Raw genomic sequence first — 16471 nt, forward strand, 5'->3', positions numbered from 1 at the left:
GAGCCTGGCCCTGGCATCATGGGATTGGGAATGCGCTCTTGACCAAAAGGGTAAAAAGAAATAAAACAAATTTTCAGTGCCTAAAAGATTTCAAACAGAGTCAAGAGGTCTGTGTCGGTTTGAAAATAATGTACCCTAGAAAAGCCATGTTTTCATCCTAATCCCATTTTGTAAAGGCAGCTGTTTCTTCTAATGCCTATTTAGTATTGTATATTTGAAACTGTAATTAGGTCATCTCCCTGGAGATGTGATTTCATCGAGTGGTTGTTAAACTGGATTAAGTAGAGGCGTGTCTCCACCCATTTGGGTGGGTCTTGATTAGTTTTACTGGAATCCTGTAAAAGAGGAAATATTTTGGAGAAAGTGAGCTATTTCTGAGAGAGCAGAGAATGACATAGCCACAAGAAGCAGAGAGTCTACCAGCCAGTGACCTTTGGAGATGAAAAAGGAAAATGTCTCCCGGGGAGCTTCATGAAACAGGAAGCTAGGAGAGAAGGCTAGCAGATGGCGCTGTGTTCACCACGTGCCTTTCCAGATAAGAGAGAAACCCTGACCATGTTCACAGTGTACCTTTCCACTTGGGAGAGAAACCCTGAACTTCATCAGCCTTCTTGAATCAAGATATCTTTTCCTGGATGCCTGTGATTGGACATTTCTATAGACTTGTTTAATGGGGACATTTTCTCAGCCTTAGAACTGTACATTAGCAACTTATTAAATTCCCCTTTTTAAAAGCCATTCTTTTCCAGTGTTCTGGAAGGTAGTGAATTTAAATTCCCCTTTTTAAAAGCCATTCTTTTCCAGTGTTCTGGAAGGTAGTGAATTTATTTGTAGAGTTGGTTTAAAGAAAGAACACTCATTTGCTAGCTTGCAGCTAGCAAACCAGAACAAGATCCTTCTGGAGGTTACTATTATATAGCTTCAGGCAGATATTGCAGAGTACCATGGTATGCCAAGCTCTCTCTAACAGTATTTCTAAAAACCATAGGAAGTGTTCTTGGCTCTATCTAAATCTCTATAAAAGGTTTTCTTAGTAAGCTTATTTTTTCAAAAACATAAGACTACCAGATTGATCTTATGCCAGATAAGCCCTGAAACTAGAGGTACCAGTGTCTCCAAGAATATCAGCCAGTTTTATTATTCTATCCCATAAACTCAAGGTTATTTACCAGTACAAAAAAGTTAAAATGGTCATTGCCCAGGTATCCCTGAAGACTGAGAGACAGATCAAATGAGAAGGAGAAGACGTAACTGAAAAATTAGGAATTAACAAGTGATTATGACTACTGACTCATTATATCAACATTTTTTACTATCTAGTGTTTTAGAATAATCAGAAGAAAATACCTGAAGTTGCTGAGCTATAATCCAGTAGCCCTGATCTTCGATTATGCTAATATAATTATATTGAAAAAAAATGTCTGTTACCTGTGTTTGAATGGATAACTGTCTTAGTTAACCTATCTCTATTGTAAATCTTAAAACTGGGCAGAGTGCTATTAGTGGACAATAAGGGTAAGGGGTTTGGGATGTTTGGGGTTTTCTTTTTCCTTTTATTCTTCTTCTGGAGTAATGCAAATGTTCTAAAATGATCATGGTGATGAATCCACAACTATGTCATGATACTGTTAACCACCGATTATATACTTTAGATGGATTGTATGGTTTGTGACTATATCTCAATAAAATTTCATTAATAGGCTGCTTTGTAAACAAAAAAAAGGGGAAAGCATTCAATGAAATTCAATACCACTAATAAACTTAAACTCTTAGAATAATGGAAATAGATGGAGAACTTTAAAGTTCATAAAAGCAATGAAGCAAAGATATATACAAGCAATTCATTTGAAAATAGAAACAATCAAGTGCCCACTAAAACAATTCTATTCAATACTGTACTGGACTCCTAGCCAACAAAACAAGATAAAAAAATATTTATTCCAGTACTTACACTGGAAAGGAAGAAAAAAATTTGCTTATATTTGCTATTATTATGGTTGCTTTCATGTGCCAACTTGGCTAGGTGATGGTGCCCAGTTGTCTGGTTAAGCAAGTACTGGCCTAAACATTACTGCAAGGATATTTTGTGGCTGGTTGAAAAACCAGAAGACTGGTTTATTAAATCATCAGCACAGTGATTGCTTCCATGGCTGATTACAGCTGCAGTCAGCCAACAGGTGTGTCTTCCACAATTAATGATGTTTAATCAGCTGAAAGCTTTAAAAAAGAAGTTAGAATAGGGAATCACTCTCACCACTGCAGTCAACCAGCATCTCCTGGGGAATTCATTGAAGTGCTTCATCAGATCTGTCAGCATGTGGCCTTCCCTACAGAAGCGGGACTTGTGTATTGCACAACTGTATGAGACACTTTTTAAAAATCTCACATTTACATATACCTCCTGTTGGTTCTGCTTCCTTAGAGCCCTCTAATACGACTTGGTATAGGCAGTAGTCATTGAGAAACAGGATCTTAAAAATGGGATTTTGTAATTTTTTTTATTAGATTCAAAGGCACTAATGACTCTTCCCCAATAATCAAGCTGGCACTGACACTCCATGGCATGAGCTGGCCATAGAGATATGCAAAACATCACCATTTGATTCTTCTAACTGTACACTTATACACACCAAGGCTCTGGTTGACAGTGTTTTCGAAACCTTAACAGAGTTTTGTGGAATTAAGAGGTATAAAGACGTTAGTTGGTTGTTCTTAGATTTGCTGGGTACAGTTACGAGAGAAAGGGATGAGCTGAAGGCATCAAATTTGCAATGTAAGCACCATATGAAAGATGTAAAAGTTTCTGGTGTGCCCAGAAAGAAGATCTTATTTCCTGTGGTCCCATAACTGAGATCTCAGAAAACCAGACCCAGACCCTCATTATGCAAGTAGCAGATTTACAATGTAAACTAAAATCTCAACTTTGCAGGCTGTCTGCTGTTAAAATAAAAGCATTTATGGAAAAGAATGGAATCATGAAAATTAGGATGGGGACATATAGGTTGATAATGATGGCAGTGGGGATATTGGAATCCTGTTTATTAGTTAGGGTTCTCTAGAGAAACAGAATCAACAGGGAATACTGCAAATATAAAATTTATAAAAGTGTCTCATGTGACCGTGGGAATGCAGAGTCCAAAATCCGGAGGGCAGGCTGTGAAGCCGACGATTCCAATGGAGGGTCTGGACAAACTCCACAGGAGAGGCTCACCAGCCAAAACAGGAAGAGCCTGTCTCTTCTGAATCCTCCTTATAAGGCTTTCAGTGATTAGATTAAGCATCACTCATTGCAGAAGACACTCCCCTTTGGCTGAATACAAATGGAATCAGCTGTGGATGCGGCCGACATGATCATGATTTAATTCTATGAAATGTCCTCATCGCAACAGACAAGCCAGCACTTGCCCAAACAGACAAACAGGTAATACCACTTGGCAAAGGTGACACATGAACCTGACCATGACACCCTGGATTCTGTAGAGTCTTTTACTAGATAAACCTCTAGTACTCTACCTGAGGAAACAGCACCTCTTCTCCCACTTCTAGCCTGCCCTGAGGAAACAGTCCCCCACTCTCCAGCCTGCCCTAAGGAGACAGCTACACAAGGTCCAGCCTCCCTTAAGGAAACAGCTTCCAGGTCTCCAGTTTGCCCTGAGGAGTTGCCAAACTCCACCTAAAGAGATTAACCTTCACTGCATGCTAAATCTGCATAAAGATTCTTTATTCAATAGTTTATCATATCCTGAAATATCTTTGCTAAAATATATAAAACTCCCATAAATACCTTGACCATTTCTGTAATATCTATTTATATTCACTTATCTACTTGAGCTGCTGAGTCAAAATTATACTATATATATTTTTCAAACTGTTTTGGTTATTCTTAAATATTTTCCTTTGCCAATAAATTTTAATTTAGCTTGTCAATTTTTAAAAAATAAACAAATTCCAATGGGTCCTGATTGGGATTACACTGCATTTAGAGATTAATTTGAATGAATCTCATGTCTTTTCTAATATCCTCAGGCAGACATGACTTTCAGGTTTAAAGTTAGGCTAATTCAATTTCTAACCTTTAAAGATAATTTAAGAACCAAACACTAAATAATTTACTCAAGTGTTTTCTATAGTAATTACCAAAAATTACAACATTTGAAGAGACAAATTTTATTTATAATGATAGTGATACTAGACCTTTTCACGTTATCAGCTTTGTTTTTTCACCATCAAAGGAAACTGTTAAATAGTGTAGATGAATAAAGATTATTTCTGCGATCTGCTAATATTTTTTATAATATCTAGTTTAAAAAATCAAGATTTGTTAATTTGGGCGGGCCACGGTGGCTCAGCAGGCAAGAATGCTTGCCTGCCATGCCAGAGGACCCGGGTTCGATTCCCAGTGCCTGCCCACATAAAAAAAATCTAAAAAAAAAAAGATTGGTTAATTTATTTTATTTAGTTTTGGTCATTAATCACTGTCAAAACTGAATTAACAGGGGGCATTGGTTAACTTATTAATAATAAGTTCGAGCAAAGAATATTTGAACATTAAAGTGATTCTACAATGTTACAGGTCTACCTGAAAATTATACAATTATATAATCACTTTTAACTCTACATGAAATTATAAAATCACTTTTAACTCTACATGAAATTAACATGAATTCATTCATTAAGTCATTATTCATTCGTTCAACAAAATTTAATTTTAGATTACACCAAATGTTGTGATCTATACTAGATGTTAGGTACGAATTAATTCTATGAAACATTTTTATTCAAGAATGAGGAAAACAAACACAAGTGTAATGGTATTATAATACTCACTTTTCCTTCATCTCTTGGGCTATCACTTAAATGTACAACTGGACCTGGATGAGTCTTCGTGGATCTGTTAAATCAATTCAAAAGAAGCAATTAAAAATTAAACCTTAAAACTCCTTAGTTAGAGACTGGAACATAAAAATTAATATTATTTTGGATAGGCTCCCAATATGCTGGACTTTTGCTCAGATTCATTTAAATTTTGGGTTGTTGAACTTTATTGATCTCTAACTCTATTAAAGTAGGAGTGACTTGAAAAAAAAAATCAAGTTTAAGAAAATAGATCCACCTAACAGTGGGGTGGATACTTCATTATCTGATATGTTCATTGCCGGATATGGTCCTGTCAGAATTTGATACTGAACTCTTATACAGAGAGACAATTCTACAGCCACAATACTGCTGCTCTTACAACCAAATTGCAAAGAAAGCACATCCCTGATTTAAGATGTCCTTCTGCATGAACTCTCCTCCGATTCTGCCCCTAGGAGAGGTACAATGCTCCCTCTGACATAGGAAGAAACTCTCTCTAGTGACAGCCATCTTCCAGAAAACTGACAAACTGGGGTAATCTATTTCGTTGCTTATGTTTTATTTATCTTATCTAATAGAGTAGCAATAACAAATAAGGAGTTTAACCACATATTGTTAAAGGTACCTGTGCTTTGTCAATCTGGCTTTAAATTTCCCCTATCCTGATGCCTGCCATATTTCTTTAACAATTCCAAGGTCAAATTATATCATTGTTGAATATGATTATGTCATGGTTAAATATATGTCCTGATATGACCAGATATTTATTATTGCTTAACTTTCCACAGCTTATCTTAAGGACATAATTGTGGCAGATGAATTCTGAATACTTTGACATAGTTTTAGTCTATTTCTTGAACACAAATGAAAGCCATCAAAGTTTCTGTAGAAAACAATGAAGATCTAAATTCAAGAAACTATTTTGAAGCAGAGAAAAGTGACAAATTAGAAAATCCAGATTCACTGATACCAATTCCCCTGTGGGATGCAGAGGAAGTAAATACATATTTATTAAATATTGATGAATCTTGTTAATGGAGTCATTCTAATCTTCTCAAAATGGGGATAGTGCCAATGACCCTACTGCAAATTGTAAGGATTAGAAATAATACATATATAGCACCTAATGTAATGCCTCAAACACAGTAAGTATCCAATAAAAAATATGCATTATGATTGTTATGATAATCGGAAATCAGAGTTACTATTTGCATTCTAGGACATATATAGGAAGAAAAGAAACTAGAAAGGGCTTCATAAAATGTTTACCAAGCTTTTACAGTCCTTTCCAAGTTTATATTATCATTTATACATAAACGCAGTGCTTTATAGAGGTAAATGCCTCTGCAAAGGGACATTATCTTTCAATTAGCCTCTACAAACTAATAATAGCCAGCAAACCAAAAACTCGAATCTGTCTGTTGGGTTCAGTTGGACCAACATTTACCAAAGTGTAATCCATGATAAATTAGTGTAGACACAAGATGTTTCACATAAAGAGTGCTCCATATTAAGTATGGGAAACTGAATTACATTTTGGTGTATTTCTTCTGACTTTCCCCCTGACGTTAAACTTCCAAAAACTACCTACCACACATTTCAAATTTTATGGCATCCATGGACCCTAGATTCTATAAATTCCACAAAATTACTTTAGATAGGACTATAAAAGAACTTAAATTCATGTAATAACCACCCATACAATGCCCAATAATTCTTCTAAGTATCCCTATTTATTTATTTATTTCTCTCATGCACCACAAAGATTTCTTGATACTCTCCTTTGTGGAAACTATTTCTCTTCACATATCTTAAATATTGGTATACTTCTCCTAGAATGACCTCTATTTTTGTACAACATATAGAGTAATAAATTCAAGAACCACAGCAGCTAGGAAAATATTGCAAAGAATAAAACAGGCTCAAAAGGAACTGTACCAAACTGTATAGTAGCTGACTCCCTATAAAATGAAAGTTGATATTCAGCCTTAAGTTATTACCACCATACAGGAATGCTACACTATATTTGCTTCATGATGATTTTCTTTTTACAAAAAAGCTGGAAATCCAAAATTTTTAATCTACTTGACCAATTTTTAAATATGGGAAACTAATAATTCAGAACATATTTAAATACCCTGACAGCCAAACAAAACATATCTGTGAGTTCGAATTGGCCCACTGGCTACCATTTACTGCCTCTTTTTTTATACACTCCTCACATACAATCACATCTATTCTTATGGTTTCAATAACCATACCATATAAATTCTGATCTCTCTCATTACCTACAGATCCATATACCCTACTTCCTACTATTCTACCTACCAACTCCATTTGAATGTCTCATAAACATACATAACTCAACTTGAATTTGTTATTTTACTCCTAACCTATCCAATCTCCTTTTCACTATATAGCACCATTATATAAATAGCTTTTCAAACCAAACACCTGAGGGTCACCCTTAATTCTTCCCAATTTTTCTTACCTTCTCCTACAATCCAAGTCTTCTAACTTCTAAATTTTGTGTTAATATGCCAGTGTATCTCCACATTTATACCCACTACCATGATTTTTATTAATAATTCAGTCTTTCCTCTTTTAATCATCTCTTCATTCCTGCATTATGTAGTAGTCTTTCTAAATGGCAAAGTTGGTAAATTCAACTCTCTGTGCAAAATCCTTCAATATCTAGCTCCCCTAAAGTCCAAAATCTCAAATTGGCTTAGAAGGCTATTCATTTTACATGCCCTGATTACCTCCTGAGCTTTAATTCTTGTCATCAGACTTCATACCTAAAAATTCCAATCAACTGAATTATCTAAAATTTCTGTGCATGGAAATAACTTTCTTTCACATTCCAGCCTCTACACATTCTGTTCCTTTGCCTGGAGTCCTATTACTCCTCTTCTACTACTCCTCACTCATCTAACAGAAACTCATCCTTCAGATCTCAGCACAGATACAACTTCCTTCACAGATAATTCTCTGAGATCGCATGCAAATATTAGGTGAATTTATGAAATTAGCACATTATATTCCCACTATACTGTAATTGCCTTTTTACTTACTTCCACCTTCATTAGCCTGGAAATAGCCTTCACAGTTCATAGGTGTTTCCAATTTCTAGCACATAGTAGTGCTTAAAAGCTATGCTTAAAAGACTGTTAGATAACTATAAGCCTGAAAGTAGTGATTTCGTTCTGAATTTCACATTCAAATGTTAAACATATGCAGTAAAAATTTTACTCTTTAAAAACTGCTATGGCTGCCCTGAAAAACAACTATTTCTGTTTTATAACCTGGAACATATATTTCCATGGAAATATCTTTAAATGGCTGCTTAGTTCTATATTATAATTTGAGATGTTCTGCAATCACTGATTCTATGGGAAATGTGTTCCAGTTTCTAAATAGACAATATTTACATTCTAGGAATACAATTATTTGTAATTTTGGGAAAAGCCTGTAATTACTTCAGGATAATTCACTAAAATGGATAACAAGCCAAAAAATAATGAACATCAACTGAAAAAGTATTTCAAATGGGAATTTAAATAGAAATAATTTCATGGTCTAAACTTCTTAGGAAATGACTTTTTAACTAAATATATATTTTATTATTGTCCTAATCACTTGACATATATTGCCAGGAAATGGCATGCATTTTGTAAAGTATCTCGAGAGAGAAACCAATTAAAAGACAGGTCTGGGAGGTCTGAAGTTGCCATTTAAAATTATATCTATCAGAATGTAACTAGAATTCCATGGAACACTCTTTCAGAAATCTGATCTAAATAAACTAAAAGACAGTCAAGGGGTGATATCATGCTGCCTATACACAATTTCTTGAGACATTTCAAGCACCTTTTATGTGTCATTGTATGACTCTATAAAACACTACAAAACTCAGAAATTGTGTACAAAATGGTACATCCTACTCCGATGCTGAATCATAAATATAAGATCACAATTTTGAAAAATAAAAGTGTCTCATTTTATTTAATTTTTCCTAATTTTACCTTTCTTTATAATACATTTTTAAAACCATTAATCCAGAAGTCATAAAGTTTAGATTACATAAATACGTATAAAGTCACTAGGCTAAATAGTGTTAGTTTGCATTGTGTAAAGGATTTGTTAAGTAAATTAATATGGAAACATTACAAGAATGGTGAAAAGTTTGATCTATATAAGCTTCTTAATTACTTTAGCAACATTCAACTGAACACAGATGATACACTTTTGTGTATTAATACTACATTTGTTTAAAAGTCTATAATTCAATTTCTCTAAAGTTTTTCTAAACTTGTATGTTTTTAACATCACAAAGTAACATAATGAAAAAGTATTAAGCTTATATACCTATTTATTGCTTTCATATGGCTAAAATTTGGGGAGTAAAAGCCCTCCCCAAATAGCAAAAATGCTAAGCAACTTATTTCGTTAAATATATCATCGATATGGTAAATGCTTTTAAAAATATATGTACAGAGCATTAAAATAAATAAGAACAAAACAGCTCATAGCAATTATCTTGAAACCATAAATGAAAGTTGTCAACACTAGTGCCTCAGTAATGGTACTCAGTCATTTAGTAGTCACTGTGTGGAAAGTACAAAAACAAGCCAAATATAAAGAAAAGGAAAGAAACAATAAACAAAGATTCTGTCCTTGAGCAGTTTCTCCTCTAATAAGGAAGAATTATCAATAAAATAAAAAGACACATTGGGACACAATTCAAAAGGAATACTGTAAGAAGAACATAACTACTAACAACCTTCCTTATCAAGTAACATATATGCATAGTGAAACATTGGGGATATGAAATATATATCAAGTAATATACATGTATATTGAAACACTGGGGTTAGGAAATAGTAGGTCTATTATCAGAGTTAAGCTTCATAAAAATATAATATGTTTTAATCAGAATTTTGGAGAAGAATAATGATGTACCTTAGAATATACATGAATGAGAGAATGAGCCAGATTCAAACCAAATACACCTTGTTAAAAACTTAATATGTACACAGCAGTAAAATTTACTAAGTAAAAATGGTTTCTTGATTAACATACTGACTAGGAGAATTGTTTATGTATGTACTATGAATAGATGGCTTAAAATTCCATAAAGTTTCACGTTTGGAGGACTTCACATTCTATATGTGCAGAAACTTAATCATCAGTCCCAAAGTTAAAGTGGTAACTGCCATCAACCACATACCCAAAGCTGTATACGTCATAATAGGAATGGTAGTAACAAATTGCTTTTCCTTTGAACTTACATAATATTTTAATGATCAAGAGAAAAATAAGCTACCAGCATAAAAAAAATACGTGCAGCATAAAAAAATATGTGCATTGGTCATGATTATTTTTACATAAAACCAAATGTGGTCACAATCCACTTGTCATCCTTACTAGAAGTTTCTATACTAAGGTTGACTATAAAGTAAAGAGATAATTTCCATGTATACTTTGTAGAATGGACCTTACTATCTTATAAACAAATTTTGTATACATAGCCTTAATCCTTTATGGTATTTGTAAAGACTAAATTAATATATTTTAATACTATGATATTTGTTGTTAAAAGTCTTTGTGGTTTTAAATTATTTTAGCTAACTTTTCAATCAAATTAATAAGTTAGCTATAGACATTTTAAGTAAGCTTGCAATTCTATATATATGTTATTATAATTATATAAAATATTTAAGCCAAACAAAATGATACTGAAATTCATACTTACAGTTCAATGGCCTTGTTCCACATGATAACATATCCAGAAAGAATGAAAGATTCAATATTTACAATATGTGTATTTCCTCTTTCTGTCCCAACATAGAGCCATTTACTCTGGAAAGGTAGATGACAGTAAGTAATTCTGAAAGAAAGAAAATTACAATTAAAATATCTAGATTTTATATTTGGTCAGCATTAAATTTTCCTTACACTTATTATGTAGTGATAACTATATAAATAATAAAATTTACTATATACTCAATTAGCATTTACAGCGGAGGGTATGTGAAAACTATATCATTAAACATAATAATAATCATTATTAAATAAGTGCCTTATATAGGTCAGGCAATATGATGCCATGCACTCCATATACATTAGTTCTATTTCTGAAAACAACATTATGAGACAGGTATTATTTCTATTTTACAAGGAGAAACTGAGGCTGAGATTTTTATTTTTACTTGTCTAAGACTGACAGGTAATAAGCAGCAAAACTGGATTTCAAATCCAATCTTGCTTGGCTGCAAAAATTACCATCTTTCCACCAAGCTAAACTGTTTGTTTGTTTTAGATAATATATTTCAAATGAAAATCAGGTACACATGAAACATAAATTTCAGAGTTCATAGAAAGGTGGTAGCTATATCTACATGAGATGATAAGTTGCTCCTTTCATTCAGATATTTGTTCCAAAGTAGTATAAAGAAGACCTAGAAGGTCAGCTATCCACTATATTCTTCCCTTCATTTTTGTTGTGGTTGGTCTGCCCTCATCTCCACAATGGGCTTTCTTACCAGCTCTGGGAACCTATATATTAGCCAAAGCAACCATAATACCTATCTATGAAATCTGGGAATTTACCAGAGTCTTCTATTTGCAGCATCACCACTCTTTCTAGTTTGGCCTAATCAAACTTCTTTAATCTGCTTAAAAAGACAATGAGGAAATTAAGTTATCCCTTGCCACAACCTGTTACTGAGTCATAATATTTCCTAGAGTTTGCTCAGAAGAGGAGTTAGTAAATCATCAGGAAAGCTGAACAAAATTCTGACACCAGGCAGAAAGAAAAAATGAAAAATAAAAAGAACATGAATATTAAACTTCCAACAAGATTAGTTCTCATATCCCTTCATATAAGAGTGAACATCCAGTTTGTATTCTCAGTTGGATTTGTTGAATTATTCAATAGCCTACCTCTCTGAACCAAATTTCATCTACTCAAAAGTATCCAGCTAAAAGCACCCCTAGACACTATATCCAAGAAACTATAAGCCCTGCTATTACATAAGCACTTATAGAGTTCATTAACAATCTAATTAAAGTATTAACTATATGATATTGAACACTGATTAAATCACAAAATCCAGAACTGCTGTTGCCAAGGGATATTTAAGGATGGTTCACAGTTAATAAACTTGATGGTCACATCTCTAGGCGATGAAAGATCAGTTTTTAACTCAGGGTAAGAAGGAAGAGGAAACATCTTTAAATGAGTTTACGATCACCCTTTCTATATCACAGGGAAAACAGAGAAAACAGCAATTCCATAAAAAAAGATATAAATATAGGGGTTTGGATAGAAAAAGGGCAAACGTCAATATTACACAGCTATTTCCAGTATTAACAAGAAAAATCTAAGAACTGCCAGGTTTCAGTAATAAGACCTGAATCAAGAGATAGAATCCCAAATAGAGACAGACTTTACAGTACTAGAACAATTTGGAATACATGAAGAATATCCAAACAGAGTTAGAACCACTCCTTGAGCTAGTACTATGTTATTCCCCCCACCCTGATTCTTATTAAATAGACACTAGATATTTGATGACTGCTATATCCAGTCTTCAAATTATAGGCAGTGGTTACAACTGTTTAAAAAAGATTTCTAGAAATCTAGATGTCAGATACAAAAGATCATATAGTCTATGACTTCATTTATGTGAAATTCTAGGAAGTGCAGAACTATAGTGATAAACAGTGGCTCAGTGTTTGCCAGAGGCGGTGGAGTGGGTAGAAGATACAACAATAATATCAGCTAAAGAAATGGAAAGATAGCTACCCTAAGATTCTATTAGCATCTAAGGCCAAGACTTATAAGTGGGAATTGTATCGGAAAAACTAAAAATCATATGAAAAAGGAGTAAAGAAATAAAATCACTTAAAAAAAAAAGTATCTGCTGATTTGGGGCAAATTGTATTAGTTGGTATTACAATACAAGAGATAACGTTAAAGAGACAACCAGAAATTAAGTTAACTTTATTCATGTGAATTTAAATCACATGAAAGTGGGTAGTTCAGTGGCCAGAATGCCCGCTTTTCATGTGGGAGACCCGGGTTCAATTCCTGGACCATGTACCCAAAAAAAAAGAAAAAAAAAATCACATGAAAGGTCCACTCAGTGGGCCATTGACCAACCAATGAGTCAGTGAAAACGTTCCTCATACAGATTTTTTTGTCCGGCATTAGCTATAAAACAATGCTACATAAGTCAAATTTTAAAAGTAAGTCAAATTTCTGAAATTACTGATATGAGTTAATAATACAAGTAAGGCAACAGCAATTTTTTTAAAGCCTAAAATATAGGGATTATTTTACATTTTGAAGGCCGTTCTGGCTCTGTTGCAACTATTCAATTCTGCTTTTAAAGTGCAGAACAGCCAAAGACAATGCCTAAACAAAGGAGCATAACTGTGTTCCAAAAAAACTGTATTTACAAAAACAGGCCATGGGCCATATTTGACCTATAGAATATAGTGTGATTACTCCTGATCTAAATCATTACGTTTTCTATTTTTATTGGGCTAGGCGTTATTACAAAAAATATCAGCTGGAATTCTCAAGAGACCTTTTTTGAGATATTTTACTTCAGCATTGGAAATCACAAAACATTCACTTTACCCTGACTTTTTCCAGCACAGTATTTCTTCATATTATATCTGCACAGTTTATGACATTTTTTATAGAATTCCAGTTATCACAAAATTGCTTTAAGCAAGCAAGACATACATATGATTGAAGACTTCATGAAGGGTTTTGAATTCTTAGCACACATTGTCAAACATTATACTAAAACTACAGATTCACACACAGAAGACTCATCCATTTATTTATTTAACAAACATTTCACAGGTACTATGTACCAGCATCTAGATGATAGAGATACAAAACTTATTAAGACAGTTCTAGCCCTTTGGGAATTCAGAATTTAAAAATCGCTGAGCAGAACTGACATGAAATTTATTATTTTAGGTCATTTAGGGGAAGTTGTAAGAAACATACTTTCTGCAATAAGTACCCACATTTATTACCTCATTAAAACTTAAACAGCAAAACCTAAGAGCTTTGTCTTAGAAGACTGGGTTATTTGATTTGCTGTATCTATCCTTGAAACAATCACCTAATCATCTAATGTTCTCTAACTTCTTTACTAACCAAATGTAGAAGTTTTTTGTAAATAAAGCATCTCATGCCATACTTAGTTAAGCTTTACATTTCCTATACTTTCTTATCCAAACTATAAAATCGGTAATCCCATCACCTTCTACTGAAAAACATATACATATATCTTTTTTCCTTTAATAAAAATATTTATTCTAAAAGACCACACTGTACACATTTACATGGAACCTTCCCAATGCTCAGATTTATGAAATTTGAACTTTAACAGAAAAACTGACATTAACAGAAGAATTTTTTTTGCTGTTGGGTTTTTCTTAAATAGGAAGGAAAAAGTAATTTTGTTCAGGTACAATGATAGTAAATGTCTAAAAGATATCAAAAAAGTCAGCTGACAGAAAGCCTAGGATTTACTTGCCAACTCTTATAAAAGCGCTGTTTTCTTTTAGGCGAATCCAAATTCAAAATGCACAAAGGAATGGCATTTCCCACAGCATGACAAAGACTTGTTTATCCATAAATATATCCTGATGTCAATGCCATAGGTTGAAAAGAAAATTATCTTAATAAGGATACATAGAATATTCTACATTTTGATTTAAAAAAACATCTGTGAGACTATATGACTGGGGCACATGGTTAATAATGGTTCAAGGGGGGATGTGGGAATTTGGTTCCTCTTAAATTCATGTATATCAACATTATCACAGTATACCTAAGAATTAAAGTTTTAAAAATAATCTTATGTTTTATATAATCTACTTACTGCTACATTATTATATAACATTTCACTTTGTCCAGTTTTGAATTCTACAGTTTTTTAAAAAGCTAACAAACTGGCAGTATATTTCGGGAATGGTGACTGGAACAATGAAATGTTTGAAAATCATAGCAATGAAATCTGGTTGAGTTACTAATCAAATTAGATTGAGGAAAATTTTGATTAACTGGTAATTTCATTGGTCTCACCTTAGAAGACAGATTAGATATTTTATATAGACACAGAAATAGAATTAGGAACAATGTATAAAGAAGTTACAAAAAAGCAATTTTTTTTTAAATATGAATTAATTTTTCAAGGACTATGGTTCTTCAAAAATAAATTAGGCTACAACTACTGAACAGGCAAGAAGACTGTGAGTCAACATTTGAAATCCTGGAGTCTAGAAGAACACTGTGAAGCATCCAGGGTAGAACCAGAGGAAGAGGCTGGTAAATTGCATAAATACTGGTAAATTTCATCCTCCCTGAAATTACTACTGCCCTGACTCCTAGTACAGCTTGCTGATGCCAGGGTGGGACATAATATCCTAGTCCTCCAAACTCTGAGGTTATTAGGTCTGATAACTTATCAGTGCTTTTCATAAGTTACTTCAGATTGCTGGGGCCAGCTCTAAGGGCTGTCATTATTCCAAACCCCATCAGGCATAAGAGGCAGAGAAGTCGAAGAAAGTACCCTTCTTCAAATCTATGGAAAACAATTAAAGGGCTACAATAACTATGTGTCGTGCTAAATTTGCCAAAATGCAATATACCAGAACTGGGTTGGCTTTTATAATGGGGATTTATTAATTTATAAGCGTACAGTTCTGAGGCCATGAAAATGTCCAAATCAAGGCATCATCAAGACAAATACCTGGACTCCTCTGCCAGATGGGAAGGTACATGGTGCTGTCTACTGGTCTCTCCTTTCTCTTCTGGGTTTTGCTGCTTCCAGCTTCTGGCTTCAGTGGCTTCCTCTCTGTTTCTGTGGCTTCCTCTCTCAGCTTCTAAGTCTTTCTCTCTGTGTCTTTTTCTGAATTTCATCCTCTTATAAAGAACTACAGTAAGAGGATTAAGACCCATCTTGGACACATCTCAACTGAAATAACCAATTCAAATGGTCCCATCCACAATAAGTTTACACACATGGAAATGGATTATCTTTAAGAAAATGATCTTTTGGAGTCCATAAAGCCTCTAAACCATAGCACTGGGTAAGTGTCAAATCAACCTCTCCTGGCATCCTTGCTGCCTTCCTCTCTCATGCTTTTATAGTGTGGTGTGGACCCAGCCTGTGCCACCATTTTGGGTCCCTGGTCCTGTTTCAAAGGGTATAGAGTCACCCTATGTACTTTGGTACCTATATGTCAGTGTCAATCCAGTGAAAGACTGAAAGACTGAACCAGGAAACTTGTCTTGGGCTTGACCTCCCAGAATCTGTCCTAAGGGCAGAAAATCAGCTTGCTGACATCTAAAGCAGCTTAAGAAGCAATTAATTGAAAGCAGACTGGGACAAAGGACTACCTGTAGTAAGTCACATAATAGAGCACCTCAGAAGGGGGGAAAGTCTATTTCAAAAGAGGCATAATGTAAATTTTAAATGGGGGAATTCCAAAGGTCATGAAAAGGCAAAATCCTAGGAAAAAAAACCCCAGCAAATTCCAAGGCTCCACAAAGGCTCAAATAAGACCTTGAATGTCACAT

General features: G+C 33.9%; 1 protein-coding gene across 3 annotated transcripts in view; it reads right to left on the reverse strand.

Annotated features, from left to right (window-relative positions):
* STXBP5L (syntaxin binding protein 5L) overlaps nt 1-16471 on the reverse strand; it is a 437423-nt gene that overhangs the window by 287634 nt on the left and 133318 nt on the right. For all 3 annotated transcript variants that reach the window (XM_077118203.1, XM_077118202.1, XM_077118204.1), the window contains exons 6-7: nt 10613-10747; nt 4828-4891 (exon numbers count right to left, since the gene is read on the reverse strand). In XM_077118203.1, the coding sequence (XP_076974318.1) occupies nt 4828-4891; nt 10613-10747 (199 nt within the window). The remainder of the gene's footprint in view (nt 1-4827; nt 4892-10612; nt 10748-16471) is intronic.

Source organism: Tamandua tetradactyla, chromosome 10 (assembly GCF_023851605.1).
Source record: "Tamandua tetradactyla isolate mTamTet1 chromosome 10, mTamTet1.pri, whole genome shotgun sequence".
Lineage (NCBI taxonomy): Eukaryota > Metazoa > Chordata > Mammalia > Pilosa > Myrmecophagidae > Tamandua > Tamandua tetradactyla.